At 39.4% G+C, this 15085-nt stretch overlaps 1 protein-coding gene across 3 annotated transcripts in view; it reads left to right on the plus strand.

Annotated features, from left to right (window-relative positions):
- The window catches only part of cacna1ha (calcium channel, voltage-dependent, T type, alpha 1H subunit a), a 231413-nt gene that overhangs the window by 142031 nt on the left and 74297 nt on the right, over positions 1 to 15085 (plus strand). For all 3 annotated transcript variants that reach the window (XM_057861425.1, XM_057861427.1, XM_057861426.1), the window contains exons 6-10: positions 4305 to 4464; positions 5582 to 5906; positions 7666 to 7758; positions 10968 to 11206; positions 13884 to 14416. In XM_057861425.1, coding sequence (XP_057717408.1) covers positions 4305 to 4464; positions 5582 to 5906; positions 7666 to 7758; positions 10968 to 11206; positions 13884 to 14416 — 1350 coding nt within the window. The remainder of the gene's footprint in view (positions 1 to 4304; positions 4465 to 5581; positions 5907 to 7665; positions 7759 to 10967; positions 11207 to 13883; positions 14417 to 15085) is intronic.

Genomic DNA, 15085 nt, shown 5'->3' on the forward strand with positions numbered 1-15085 from the left:
ACTCACATGAACACATACCTGTATGTGTTTGGTTTTCATGCATGAGGAGTGGATGTTCTACATGAAAGAGTATCATTTAGCCAATAGTTGCCTTAGAGAGAATCTTTATAGTGGGTATGGACAATGTGAAGCAAAATTTGTGTGGTGAAAGCTTGGTTAATGTGGTTCCCTGGAGGGAGTGGGGGTTGTTTCTGGGCCAGGGAGCGAATAGAGGTGACATGTAGGGAAGCTGATGCTTTGCCTGCAGCGTATTCAAGGTCAGGGCAGACACAGACAGGCACACTCCTGCCCTGAGGACCAAAATGCTTGTTTCCTGAAAGGCACACACAACCAGAAAAACCTTGCAGATGTTCACCACCTGCCTGTATAGCCTACTTTTTCCTATGTTTCACATTCCGTTCCATTTTTCATTTTTTTCCTCTTTCAATTGTCATCAAGAGATCAATTATTTTCAGCCCTTTGACGCCACCGCTGCCCTCACACACTTAGAGTCTTTGTTTGCCACTAACCATTTTGCTTCCACTTTGTTTCTGTTCTGTTTGCCTTTCTGCCTAAGGAGATGAGAACTTGCCATTGTTAAACAGATGTTAATGTGTTTTCCCTCTGCGGCTTAGTTACAGTGAGCAGTGCATGCTGTGTTTGTCATGTTTGTAAAGCTTCTGCTGATTCTCTCGTTAAATCTCACTTCATTATTTGTACCCTCCTCATCCTCTATCTTCGCTCTTGTCTTCAAATGTTAGCTACGCCTTCAAAGATCCTATCAGAAATCAGATTTAAAATAAGCCTGTGTTTTAGTATTAAATACTGGCCAAATTGAAATCGATACAATCAAAGAATGGCAAAAAGAAAATATAAACCGTTTCATGCACAAATTATAATATTTTTTTCCTGAAATAATTGCATTACATTCATATAGGCCCGGAGTCTCAAACTTGCAGCTCACGAGACAATATTTTTCGATCCCCAATAGACATCCTAATTGTAGTAAACACACGCCAGGCGAAGCCGCTCATGATCAATAAATTTTCTATGGAACGAGCACGACGAAGCGAAAATCGCCAACCCTCTTGCAGCATAGCAACACGTGACGTTCGTGCACGTACGTACATATGCAGAAGCGGACCAGCGACACGATATAGGAAAATAGAAACTGGGTTTATTTCTAGTTGTATGAGTTAATTTTTTCTAAACTTCTAGATCAGTCGAATTTGTCTTTTATCCCAGACAAGCTGTCGTCTGGCACCACAGCCAATCAGCAACGAATTTATTGATCGACCAATTACCTGCAAGGACATTGGGCAAACCGAAAATTGACATCCACACGCCACACTTTCTCTACATTATATGGAATACAAGATGTTCGGTGTCATTTTTTTATTTCAACCCCCACAATTTTTCAGGTTTTATTTACGCTCAGCAACAGTGATGGTTGCCATGATAAGGATTTAGATAACCAGCATACTTTTTATTTATTTTATTTTTTTATTAACAACAACAACAACATGACAGAATAAACAACAATACAAACACAAAAATAGACAGAAAATAATAAATAATACAAATCAAAAAACAAAAGAATACAAACACAAATATGCCAGGGGCTATAAACATACCAAACATTGCACATCAGAGAAGAAAAAAAAAATGAAGATAACCAGCATCCTGCTTTTGACTCACTGGCTCCCGTTGACGGCAAAGGACATCCTATCCATCCTATCCATCCTATGTGGGGTGGTTTGGCACAGTGGTAGAGTAGTTGTCCCCCAACCCAGAGGTTGTGGGTTCAATTCTCCGCCCTGATGAACTCGTCTAAGTGTCCTTGAGCAAGATACTGAACCCCGCGTTGCTCCTGGTGCTGCGTCACCAGTAGGTGGATGGCGAGATAGTGTAAAGCGCTTTGAGCGCCTTGAAAGGTGGAAAAGCGCTATATAAGTATAACACCAATTACCATCCAGGCAGCGCGGTCAATGACAGCTATTCTGATGAATATTTATATGCACAAGACCAAAAACAATGCGAAAATGAGTCCTAAAGATACTTTTGTTCTCATTGATATCATCACTTATTGTTTGCATGGCATTATTTTTGTACATTTTCAGTTTTTTTCACAATGTGAAATCCATGACTGAGTTTTTACCTCTTGTGTGTAGAGAAAAAAAAAAAAAAAAAACTTTGTCAATATGTCGGAGCATATCATTTTAGCAGTGTGCATCTCGGCATGATTTCAGGGACATAAATAAAAAAGCAGCAGTATGGGAAGCTGTACGCTTTAAAATTCATTGCAAAATCATAGCCAATCAGACACGAGCGAAGTCACACAGGCAGAGGGCGATGCGTGTCACTGTCACGTGCTGCTGCACTCGTATCGCACCCAGTGTGTTGGCTTTCAGCTCAACGGCGATGACTTTCGCATTTCGCCATTGCTCATGGCATCCCCTGTGTTTTGCTCCTTAAACGTATTTTGCGACGGGGCAAGAAAAAATACATATAAATCCAAATGCAATTACCGTATTTTTCGGACTACAAGTCGCACCTGAGTATAAGTCGCACCAGCCATAAAATGCCCAACCAAGAGAAAAAAAACATATATAAGTCGCACCGGAGTATAAGTCGCATTTTGGGGGACATTTACTTGATAAAATCCAACACATAGAACAGATCTGTCATCTTGAAAGGAATTTTAAAATAAAAATACAATAGAGAACAACATGCTGAATAAGTGTACAGTGCATGAACAACGAAATGCGAAAATACTGTCCTCACCAGGATGCTACGGCTCGGTCCTGGTTATACAGCGAGCTAAACTCCCAAATGACGATTCTAGACGTCCGTATAATTTGCGGAATTAATTTCGTCCACGATACCAAAGAGGTTCGCATCAGCGTAAATAAATGATAATTAGGTGTTGTTACAGCAATGACACAAACGGTTAGCATGCGTTCGCTAGCATTAGCACATCGTTCAAACAACCACACAACTGGCTCTAAGTGTCCGATCGTGGGTGGAAAACACACAACAACAACCGAAAAGATGATACACACAAGTGTTGCCTATTTTGAAAGCATAAACAATGAACGTAGGTTCGCAGCCGTGTTTATCTCTCGCTAACTCGCCCACTCACTCAAGCTGCGTAGCTGTCTGTCTTCTTCTGGCGTGTGAGCGGTCTTTTTCACGTAAACAAATGTGAGTGTGCCTTCACGTGGGCGTGAAAACGCCAAAAACTAAAAGCATGCATTTCAATATAAAAAAGTCAATAATACAATTGAACACACATTGCCAAAGGCAGAATGTGAACGTGGCCATAGCTTTTAAGTTATTCAGATAACTATAGCATAAAGAACATGCTAACAAGTTTACCAAACCATCAGTGTCACTCAAAAATACCAAAATAACATGTGAAATGATATCATAATGTGTTAATAATTTCACACATAAGTCGCTCTTGAGTATAAGTCGCACCTCCAGCCAAACTATGAAAAAAATTGCGACTTATAGTCCGAAAAATACGGTAAGCAATGTAATATATAGTAATAATGAAACAGACATTTTAAATTTTAGTTTAAAAATGCCATGAGTAATAATAGATATAATTCTAAATAAAATAGAATTACCGTATTTTAACTTTTTAACTAATAACTTTTCAATAGATCTCCAACTAGTGACCACTATCCCTAAAAAGATGAACAATTTATTGTTAAGTCCAATTCCATGCGCTGAGTCTACATTTGTCATCTAATCAGTCCTGACTGACCCCAAAAATCCTAATACTTTACACGCATGCAAGTATCAGACTACATTCAACAAGTTAAATTCTGAAAATTGTAAAATAATCAAATACAGAAGTCCCTGTAGCAAAATTGTGAGTGTGTAAATGATTATTTATATAAGAGGCTATTCAGAAATCGAATGAGAATACTGTCAACAAAAAAGCGTTGCTTTGATTGTACTGTCAGCACTGTCTTTTTAATTCTATGATGATAACCTCATGTGACACGTAGAGATGGAAGCTTGACACATGCGCTTAGGTAATACCAGTCAGAGGGAACGTGAATTCAGATCCCCGAGGACAGAATTATGTCAAACTGTCACATTCCCTGTTGTCATTGTTTGTCATTATTTTGGCCAAAGGGATGAATTTGAGTTCGGAACACATGATCAGTAACTGCTGTCAAGGTGTACACTTGGCTACAATAAGGCTGACAACTAGTCAACATAGCATAAATCACAACTGCTTGTGTCCGCTCATGTTTAAATGCACAAGATCGTTATATTATAGGACTGACATCTTGTTTCCAATCATCTAGGTATGAGAATCTTGGTGACACTACTGTTGGACACCCTGCCTATGTTGGGAAATGTCCTCCTCCTGTGCTTCTTTGTCTTTTTCATCTTTGGGATTGTTGGAGTCCAGCTGTGGGCGGGACTTTTGCGAAACCGCTGCTTCATGGGAGGGAATATCAGAACGTAAGTTGGTCTTGTGATGACATTGAAAAATATTGCTCCTTCGAGGATAGGTGTAACATTACTGTTAGGTCTAAACTTAATACTTGAACTAAGAAAACAACAAAGACCTAGGAAGGACGGAGGAAGGATCAGACTTGAGACGGAGTTAAGTTTTCACCGGCGGCCACCAGGGAGAGGGTCGACAGCGCAGTACGCTCGCTCGCAGTGAGCCTCTCTCAGCCCCCTCCCTGGGGTTGCGCCTTATATTGACAAGTGGGAGAGCATTCATTGCACATGCGTAAATTTCGTTTACAGAGAAATAGCTGTTATGGTAACGTTTACTTAGAACAGAAACGGTGAATGAAACATTATGGTAATGTTTACTGAAAAAAGAAACCGTACTCTTTTCATTGTGTAAGCACTAAAGCACAAGCAAATAGACTGTTACATGAGAAAATATAATCATAACACCTAGTTTTAAACACACATAATTGGTTTAATTATTGTAAATACTGTTAGCGTGCAAAAGCATTAAAGCACATCTTACAATTACACTGATGACCTTGAGAATTTTTAGTACGAGGCTAGTTTGTTGTTCTGGAGAGAGAAAAAAAAGTGTAATTTATGAACCACTGTACACAATTACAGACAAAATGTTCTTCAGGAATAGAGCCATAAAATGCCAAAGCACTTTAGGTGTTCAACTAACATTATCATAAAGTCCTTATTAGCTTTAATTCCTACTCTCTTTTATTCTTCTTCAATCACCATGTTGTAAAATTGCAAATAATGTGACTTGTTTCCCAACTTTTATTGGGTGAATGCGCACGTTTTACATTACAAAAATTTCATTGAGCATATAAACCACAGGGTTCAAAGTGGAGGAACAATACTATGTGTTTAATAGTCCGAAAATTACAATAGTTTTCAGAATGCCTAAATTAATTTATCATCTCCTTAAATTAATGGTACCGTATTGGCAATGCTCTTGAGGACCCCAAAATCATACAATCTTATAACCAATACTTTGTCACAGTGTTCTTCATCCAGTTGTTCATATTTTTAGCGCATTGCCATCAACAAGAATGGGTACGTTATGAACATTTTTCAACATCTATTGATTTGTCTTTCTGTCTAGGAAATATAACTTGTCAATCAGTCCCTACTACATGTCAGAGGAAGGCGAAGACAGCCCGTTTATCTGCTCGGCAGCTCGTGAGAACGGTATGCTTCGGTGCAATGATGTTCCAGCCTACACCGAGGCCAAGATTGAGTGCCAATTACCGGCACCTCACCAAAGTTCAGATCTGATTGGAATAGCCCCTACGGTGGGAGGGGCCAGTGTAAATGGATGTGTTAATTGGAACCAGTACTACAATGTGTGCCAACCTGGGGATCGCAACCCGCACAAGGGAGCTGTCAACTTTGACAACATCGGCTATGCTTGGATTGCTATTTTTCAGGTAAGACAGAATAAAAGTGAATTAGTTCATGTTTAGATGATAGAACAGGATTTTTTTAAAAGTAGTTTGTGATGTTAAACTGACACACAGAAGAGATCTCAGTAGGTTACTTGTTAATTGAGATGTTAGTTATTTTATGAAATTGTTTACTCAGTCAAAATCATCCATCAAACCAATGATTTTTTGTTCTGTTTTCTTTTTTACTGCTCATTTTTCATAGCAGAATTTAATGTCTGTCTCCACTGTAGTATCCCATTCAAAACCATGTTTATTTATTATAGCTATTGGACAAATTGAATGCAATAATAATATACAGTCAATCAATAGACCCTACCCACCGACGTCACAAAATCACGTGCTCGCTGTATGGTTCCGCCCACTTGTCCGTCATTTTGTGTCTGTATTATCAATGGTCTCAATTGATCGAGCAATTTATAATGCATTTCATGGAAGACCCGGTGCTTTTGGATGCCGTAAACTCACTTGATGCGTTGCATAAAAGGTGTTATGTGGAAAAGCTTCAGTTTATTCATTCGCCAGATCCATATTTGATGCCTAAATCGATGTTTTTTGACCCGCTGTCTCCGCCGTATTTGCCTGACATCTGCTAGCTACCCTGAACTGTACAACTATCTTGTCCACACAAAATCAGCCTATTCTCACGAAAGTTTGAAAAACTTTAAGAGCTTGGAGGCTTATAAATACTTCGTTGCTGGTTGGGTGAAACAGGTCCTCGTCCACGACAATTCGGCAGGAATCTATCTTGCGCTTGGAAAGGTGAGTTACGAAATTTTCAATTCAAAATCTTTTGTTATTGCTAACATCCACTGTCAAGTCTAATGTATTTCATGTCGTTTGTCAATGGAGTTAGGGCTTTTAATGTTTATATGGTTTAGCGATAGCACTCTCACTACATACATACGTGTATGTTGTCGGCGATTAGCCTAGCAATGATCTTAATTGTGGTTGTCAGCCCAAAACCCTCTAAATATATATTAAATGCATCTTACCAGATATAAAATGACTACTACATAATCTGTGGTAATCGTTTGGAGCCCAGTTTTCTCGTCGAATTGCAGCAGCCATCTCGCTCTCTTCCCTCCGGGTCTCTCGGAATCCGGTAGAACTTCAAGTCTCTCCGTCTTCTCCGTCTATCTTCTCTGTTATTGCAACCGACCGCCACACACGCCTTCACCATTTTGATTATTAATGTTAACGAGCAGAAAAACACGTCGTAAATAGGAGGAATGTACGTAGCCGTAACAGGGAAACAAGATGTGTTGACGGACAATTGGGCGGCACCAGTCAGGAGGAAGGAGTTGTGACGTCACGTGGGTAGGGTCTATAAGTAGTTTAATTACAGTTTAAGACAATGTGGAATCTGTTTTGAACTTTTATGTTTTTTTTTTTTTTTTTTTTTTGCATAAGTCAGCATTTTTATTTTCCTCATGATTTTGTTGCACGGCCAGGGTAGTTTTGGCTGTAATGTGCGAAGCAAGCTGAGTAGTAAATAGCGAGGTGTGAGCGTGTTATCGGCATGGCTGAGCTCAGCCACTGATTTCAGGTGTCAGCATCCCAAGTACTCATTAGAACACTGACTCCAGCAAGAAGCTGTGTGAATCTTCTAATGCATTTGCACACGCAGATACTCGAATGCCCAAAGTAAAACACTGTGCGCGGACTGAAAGCTATACTAAGTGTGCATTTTTGTGTACTCATTCTAATGTATACTCCTCCCTAAATTCTCTGTCTCAAACAGGTCATCACACTGGAAGGATGGGTGGATATCATGTACTATGTCATGGATGCTCATTCATTCTACAATTTTATATATTTTATACTGCTTATTATTGTAAGTAACAACTTTCTTTTTGTCAAGAACATATGAATGCTTGGACAAAAATACACCTAAATTTGTTTTAACTGATGTTCATTTCACTTAGAAATCACAATAGACAAATCTTTGGGATTAGAATAAGTTAGTCGTAGCAGGCAAACCAACCTTCAATTCCAGGTTGCTCAGAATGTTAGATTTCCCAGTTGAAAGATTTCAACAATAAATATGTGCAAGAGAATATTAACTAAACATCAAAAACATTGATAAAATATTGTAGTAAAAATAAAGAAAGACTGGAAGATTCTACTTATGAGTAGTTGGCTCAGATGTGTTGACCACTACTGGGGCTCCAGGTAGAGAGCACAGGAGATGAAATGAAAAACTATTTGGGGTCATGTGCAGGTGTGCATACATGTACACTTATTTAGTATCTGTTTAATAACATATAGTCAACATCCACAAATCTCTTAACCTGTTTAGCTTATTAAACATTAACCATATCATTTTAACCATAAACCAACTGTAGTGAACATTTGCACTCTATCTCCCTTCAAACCACGACATTCACTGCTCACATTAATTATTTTGATATGATGATAAGTGGTAGCCGATACAAAACAAGCTAACAACTATGAAATTACAAGTGTGTGAGCGATTAAAAAAATAAATAAATAAAACTGACACAAAAACACATTCAACACAACTATTCCTCCACTTAGCATTGTAAGGAATATTCACAATCTGTGTGCAGCGACTTTAATTCACTTTACAAGGCATACTCACATAATCATTGATGGAGCAGACGTATGAACTGGGAAATGCAGAACTGGAAATAAAAGCCCGAACAGTTTCCAAAATGAAAGTCCTGCTCTAAATAGAAAGTAAATTAACTAAACGACTAAACTATTAAACAACTTGAATAATTCTTAACAGAAAGAAAACAGTACATATACACTATACAACTAGGTCAAAATTTCAGGTTAAACAAAATTAAAAAATTAAAAAAAAAGATTCTTTGCACATTAAGAATCAAAGTAGGTGAGTGACATTGTTAACTGATACAATCCGACTTCCACCTTCTTCTCCTTTTGGGGTTGCATGCAGACAGTAACTGCAGTCTGCAGGGGGCGTCATTGCAACACTAGGGGTGCCAATTATATCACTAGACCAGTGGTTATTAACCTTGCTAAGGGTACTGAACCCCACAAGTTTCACATGTGCATTCACTGAACCCTTGGGTATTAAATAATAAAGCATTTTTTTCCCCAAATTCAATACTGATATAGCTAAGCTAGAGCAAACTATATTCTAAGTGAATTCCCATTCAAATTACTCCAAATTTCAAATATACTACAAATAATTGTTCCTTTTGCTGTTGATTTTAACATTGGGAAATGAACTTTTTGTTTTCATGTTTAACTTCTCATTTTAGTGTTGCATTCTTGCAACACACACTATATTCATAGTGTAAAATGTGACACTTTTTTTTCCCCCCGTTACACTTCCTTGTGCCAAGTGCGGGTCAACCTTCCACTGAGCAAACCTGTTTCTCTTCCCATTAGATAGAGGGCTAACAGTTGAAAGAAATGGAATGAAACCTGTGAATTGGGGGCAAACCATTACAAAACTTAGTCTAAAACGACACTTTGTTAAAATCAACAGCAAAAGATCATGTATGAAAATAGGGCCCTGTGTGTCTTAACCTTGGCCGAACCCCTGAGACTTACTCACCGAACCCCTTGGGTTCGATCGAACCCAGGTTAAGAACCACTGCACTAGACAATTACTCGTGTGCATCTTGCGTGCATGCGCTCCTAACCCAACCCGATCGTGCCAGGAACCGCCATGGGCTATACCAACTGGTCGCGATTGGGTCTGGTGGGGATCTGGTCGCCAGTCAATTTTTTTCTTTACTTGTATACTTAAATAGATTCCAATTATTGTTGTGTTCAATTAACCCACAGGGGAAAAAAACAACAACACCAAGGCAGCATCTTTTTAAAAATTGAAAAATTTGAAATCTAAATGAAACCAATAATGGCCTTTCAATGAAATAGACACAACACTGAACTCAGCACTTGCAGAAGTCCACATGCATTTCTTTAATCCCATTCATTTCACTCAGCTCTGTACAGTCTGCACTACTGGGGTTTGAATTCTCAGCCAATTTGCATATATTTAACATGTTGCTCCTGGAAGACGTGCTTGTGTACTCGCAGTTCAGTTCTTCTTTCCGAAACCCAGAATAACCTTTCTAAGCTCTGCTGTGAGCACAGCTCCCTTCTGCTTCAGCATGTTTTCTTCCATTTTAATTTCCCTTATCATGCTTTTGTGTGTAGGTTTTCAATGATCCAAGCTTAAGCGATATTTTTCAGTGCTCTACGAGCTTGTCGTCTTCATGTCGTTTGATGTAAAAGTGCTTATTATGCATTAGGAGAATAGCGGGGAGAATTGGGGCCAAGAAAATAGGCTGTTTTTGGGTTGCTCAAAAAAAAAGCTTGATAAATTCAAGGGGAAAAAAAACAATTAGATCTCAGAGCATGCATATCACATCGTTCTCCTAGTTAATTAACACACAGTCATGACATCTTAAATAGGCATATTGATTGATGACTTACTTCCTCTTCAAGTCTTATCTTCATATTGTGTTATGAGACTTTATCAAGGTTGAATAATAAGGTATTCATTATCTAGCTAAGGCGGCACGGTGGCTGAGTGGTTAGCACGTCTGCCTCACAGTTCTGAGATCAAGGGTTCAATCCCGGGCTTCGGCCTTCCTGTGTGGAGTTTGCATGTTCTCCCCGTGCCTGCGTGGGTTTCCTCCGGGAACTCCGGTTTCCTCCCACATCCCAAAAACATGCATGGTAGGCTGATTGAACACTCTAAATTGTCCATAGGTGTGAGTGTGTGCGTGAATGGTTGTGTGTCTCCTTGTGCCCTGCGATTGGCTGGCAACCAATTCAGGGTGTCCCCTGCCTACTGCCCGAAGTTAGCTGGGATAGGCTCCAGCACCTCCGCGACCCTCGTGAGGAATAAGCGGCATGGAAAATGAATGAATGAATTATCTAGCTAAACACTCTGAATCTTAATTAAATGTAGGCCATAACTACTAACAGTTCTGTCCAGTAAAAGGATAATTATAAGTAAATTGTGATTTTGAAGTCACAGATGTCTTTATCTATTTTATTGCTAAGGTGCGGCCTTATCTTTACTTCTCCAACTAGGTGGGATCTTTCTTCATGATCAACTTGTGCCTCGTGGTCATAGCCACCCAGTTCTCAGAGACAAAGCAACGGGAGAATGCGCTTATGAGGGAGCAGCGTGCTCGCTACATGTCCAATGATTCCACGCTTGCCAGTTACAGTGAACCGGGGTCATGCTATGAGGAGATGCTTCGTTATATAAGTCATCTTTACCGGAAGTTGACACGCAGAGTGCAAAGAATATACTCTGGATGGCACAGGTCAGATATGGACTTTGTGTTATGCGAAACACAGAGGTTGGAAGTTTTTGAAAGTTCTCAAAAAGACAATTTTGCCCCAAAATTTTAGGTAACATTACAATTGAAACAATGTGTTAAATTCAGGTTTGCTGTATGTTATCATAACTATGGGTGGAAACCTCTGGGTACCTCGTGATACAATTGACAATACAAAGCTCACGATAACGATTATCTTACGAGATGACGATGCAACAACAGGTCATCGCGTACCGAACTTACTTGATTTCGATTTTACGACTGCCGAGTCTCGTCCGCCATTTTGCCTGTAGTTGTTATTTTTACGTAAACAGTACCTTTTTACCTCACATCTTATTTTTTTACTTTATTTTATTAATATGACTGTTCTGCCCTTTGGCAAAATGTGTGTTATAATAGTGACTTTTGTTTTGTGATGCATGCTTTTATTTTGGCGCAGTACGCGTAGAGCAAGTAGAACTCCGCACGTGAGTAAGAGCGCATGTACACACGAAGAAGAGCGTACAGTGATCCCTCGTTTTTTTGTGGTTATTGGGGACCAGAACCCGCCGCGACAAGTAAAAAAAACTTTTTTTTTTCCATGTGTTCAATGTATTTATTCAGATTTAGCTTTAGAAAGAGATACATATAACACGTTTTTCCCCAAACAATAATTTTTAAAAAAGTATATTTTAAAAAATGTTTTTTAAGCACTTCAAATGTAATAATTATGATAAGTTTGAAACATGTTACTGTCCCAGCAAATTATTTTTAAACAAGAATAAAGTACTGTAGGAGAAAATGCTTGGCTTTATTTAATGTTTTATTGAGGGACTCCACTCACTCCACTTCACTGCTCAGTTACACACAATGAGTTGCCACAGCAAGTGTTTAACAAGTTAAACGATGATTGCCGCATGCGGCGCATTTGTAGTTTGTGACTCTAGCAAGTATAGACACAAACATCTGTCAACATCGTTAACTTTAAAAAGCAACTCCAGTGCATGGCCTGACGAACAAAGAGCAGAGAGAGGGAGGGAGCGAGCAAGCGAGAGTTAGACTACACGATCAGCCCGGGACAGCTCATCTGTATTTAGTTTTTTTTTTTTTTGTAATTGAAAAAAAATCTGCGATGGACTGAGGCCGCGAAGTTTGAAGCGTGAAGTAGCGAGGTATCACTGTATTTGCGAGGATGAAGAAGCGCGCACACACACGAGGAAGTGCGCATTTGCTCCCACGCAGAGTGAGGGAGAGAGGGGAAATATTACAGCTTAGCTCGCTGTTTGGCTAGGACTTAGCTTCAGTGTTTTGAGGAGGACAGTACAATGATGTATAATAGATGTTTTTGGAGAGTTATTTTGAGATTTAGGGGTTTTTATAGGGTTAATTCCTACTTATGCGGAAATTTGGGTTACGTCACCAGCATAGGAACGGAACTCGTTCGTAATCTGGGGACAACCTGTATTAATACAGTGGTCAGGAAATCAAATTATGATATTCTTCAATGCAACCAATGACAGAAAAATAAGTTATTTTCATCCCTCTACTGTGAATTTGAACTAGATTATCACTAGTAGATATCCAATCAATTTGACGTTTTCATTTGCTCCTTAAATATGAAGCCGTCATCTAGCGCCACCAAATGTAGTCAATGAGTTAATAAAGACACAATTCCAGCGGAATAATTTTGGTAGCAACCTCTTGGTTCCTTTATTAAATACCGTATTTTTCAGACTACAAGTCGCACCAGCCATAAAATGCCCAACGAAGAGAAAAAAAAAAAAAAAATTGTCCACAATACCAAAGAGGTTTGCATCAACGTAAATAAATGATAATTAGGTGCTGTTACAGCAATGACACAAATGATTAGCATTCGTTCGCTAGCATTAGCACATCGTTCAAACAACCACACAACTGGCTCTAAGTGTCCGATCGTGGGTGGAAAACACACAACAACAACCGAAAAGATGATACACACAAGCGTTGCCTATTTTACAAGCATAAACAATGAACGTCGGTTCACAGCCGTGTTTCTCTCTCGCTAACTCGCCCACTCACTCAAGCTGCGTAGCTGTCCGTCTTCTTCTGGCGTGTGAGCGCTCTTCTTCGCGTAAACAAGTGCGAATGCGCCCCCACGTGGACGTGAAAGCGCCACAGACTAAAAGCATGCATTTCAATATAAAAAAGTCAATAATACAATTGAACACAAATTGCCAAAGGCAGAACGTGATCGTGGACATAGCTATTAAGAGTTATTCAGATAACTATAGCATAAAGAACATGCTAACAAGTTTACCAAACCATCAGTGTCACTACAAAACACCAAAATAACATGTGAAATGATATCATAATGTGTTAATAATTTCACACATAAGTCGCTCCTGAGTATAAGGAAAAAATGTGACATATAGTCTGAAAAATACGGTAGTGACATCATTTTAAAATGATATATCAATTCTTGGCTGGATCATATCTGATAACCCATTGGGAAGTCCCGCAATGTATTATCAATATATTGTCACACCCTTATTCTGCGTACTAGTCTAGTCTGGTTTTCACAACATTCATATCTTATTCCTTGAAGATTTCTCCCAAAACAATTAAAGAATTTGATGTAATGTCTTCATGATTTTGAGTAGGACCCATGTTCATTCTATTTTTTTTTTTTTTTTTTTTGTAACAGTAAACGGCGTAAAAAGGTGAATCCTAACGGCAGTGGTGGAGGAAGTAACAGTGGAGGTAATGGACATGGCCATGGCTCTAGCAGGGGCTCTGGCCCAGGTAGCGCTTTGTGGTTGAGGCCAATACGCAACTTGTTGCAGCACCATCAGCACCAGCACTGTCGGTTCCCAAATGGGGGGCAGCACGTGAGCAGCGTTGCAAGTGCTGAGCTCTTGGCTGCAGAAGGAGGTGTTGGAGGAGCAGTGGAACTGGAGATGAAGTCACTTCCTGTTGCTAAAGGAACTACAAATGGAAATAGCAGTGGCGGCAATCAATCAGTTGTCACCCAAGGCATGGGGGCCTTGCTCAGGAGACTAAATGGAGGGATGAACTACCCTACTATTCTGCCATCATTTGTGTGCAGTTACAGCAGCAAGACACCGCCACCTCACTCCCAGCAAGGTGGTCACAGTCCAGATCAGCATCCGCCAAACCATTCCACATCTGAGCACACGGAAAAAATAAACAAGCTCTACCAGCTTGTGGGACAGCACAGTAAGGAGATTCAAACTCATATACAGAAACATCCATCGGTATAAGTAGAATATCCAATGGTGAAAAACACAATTCATCCTAAATGCAGATATTCATGTTGCATTGTTCATACAATGTTTGTGCTTCTAAAACTTAGACATTTTTGTTTCCCTGCAATCTTTGTCAGGAAACTCATTGCAAGCCTCAAAACGTAATTTCCTCATATAAGGATAAGGTTTTGCAATGTGTGTTAAAACACATCACTCACTTTGTGACGGGGTGTCGCTGACTGTAATTTGTTGGCGATTGTTGTTTAGTCACTCGCTGTGTGGTGGCCTTTTGCTGTGATCTCTTTAAATAGCATAATCAGCTTATTGCAGGGCCTCCTGTTATGCTCTGATGCTGCTATTTGCCTTCTCTTCCTAAAACGAACTTTGACTACACTACCTCCAAAAAAAACAAACAACAAGAAAAAAAGCTACCCTGAATGTCTAAAAACTTTGATCTGGGCTGGACAACAATCAATTTCTAAATTGGCATTTTAGAATGAAGGTGCAAAGTGCAAACACCTTAGCGTCAAATCAATTACTCGCTGATGAAAAAAACATTCATACTGCGGTAAAACAACTAATATGGCATCCTTATCTGCTTCCAACGTGACACTGTAGTCCCCAGCTCCAGACAGCAATT

This window comes from Corythoichthys intestinalis, chromosome 16 (genome assembly GCF_030265065.1).
Source record: "Corythoichthys intestinalis isolate RoL2023-P3 chromosome 16, ASM3026506v1, whole genome shotgun sequence".
In the NCBI taxonomy this organism is placed as follows: domain Eukaryota; kingdom Metazoa; phylum Chordata; class Actinopteri; order Syngnathiformes; family Syngnathidae; genus Corythoichthys; species Corythoichthys intestinalis.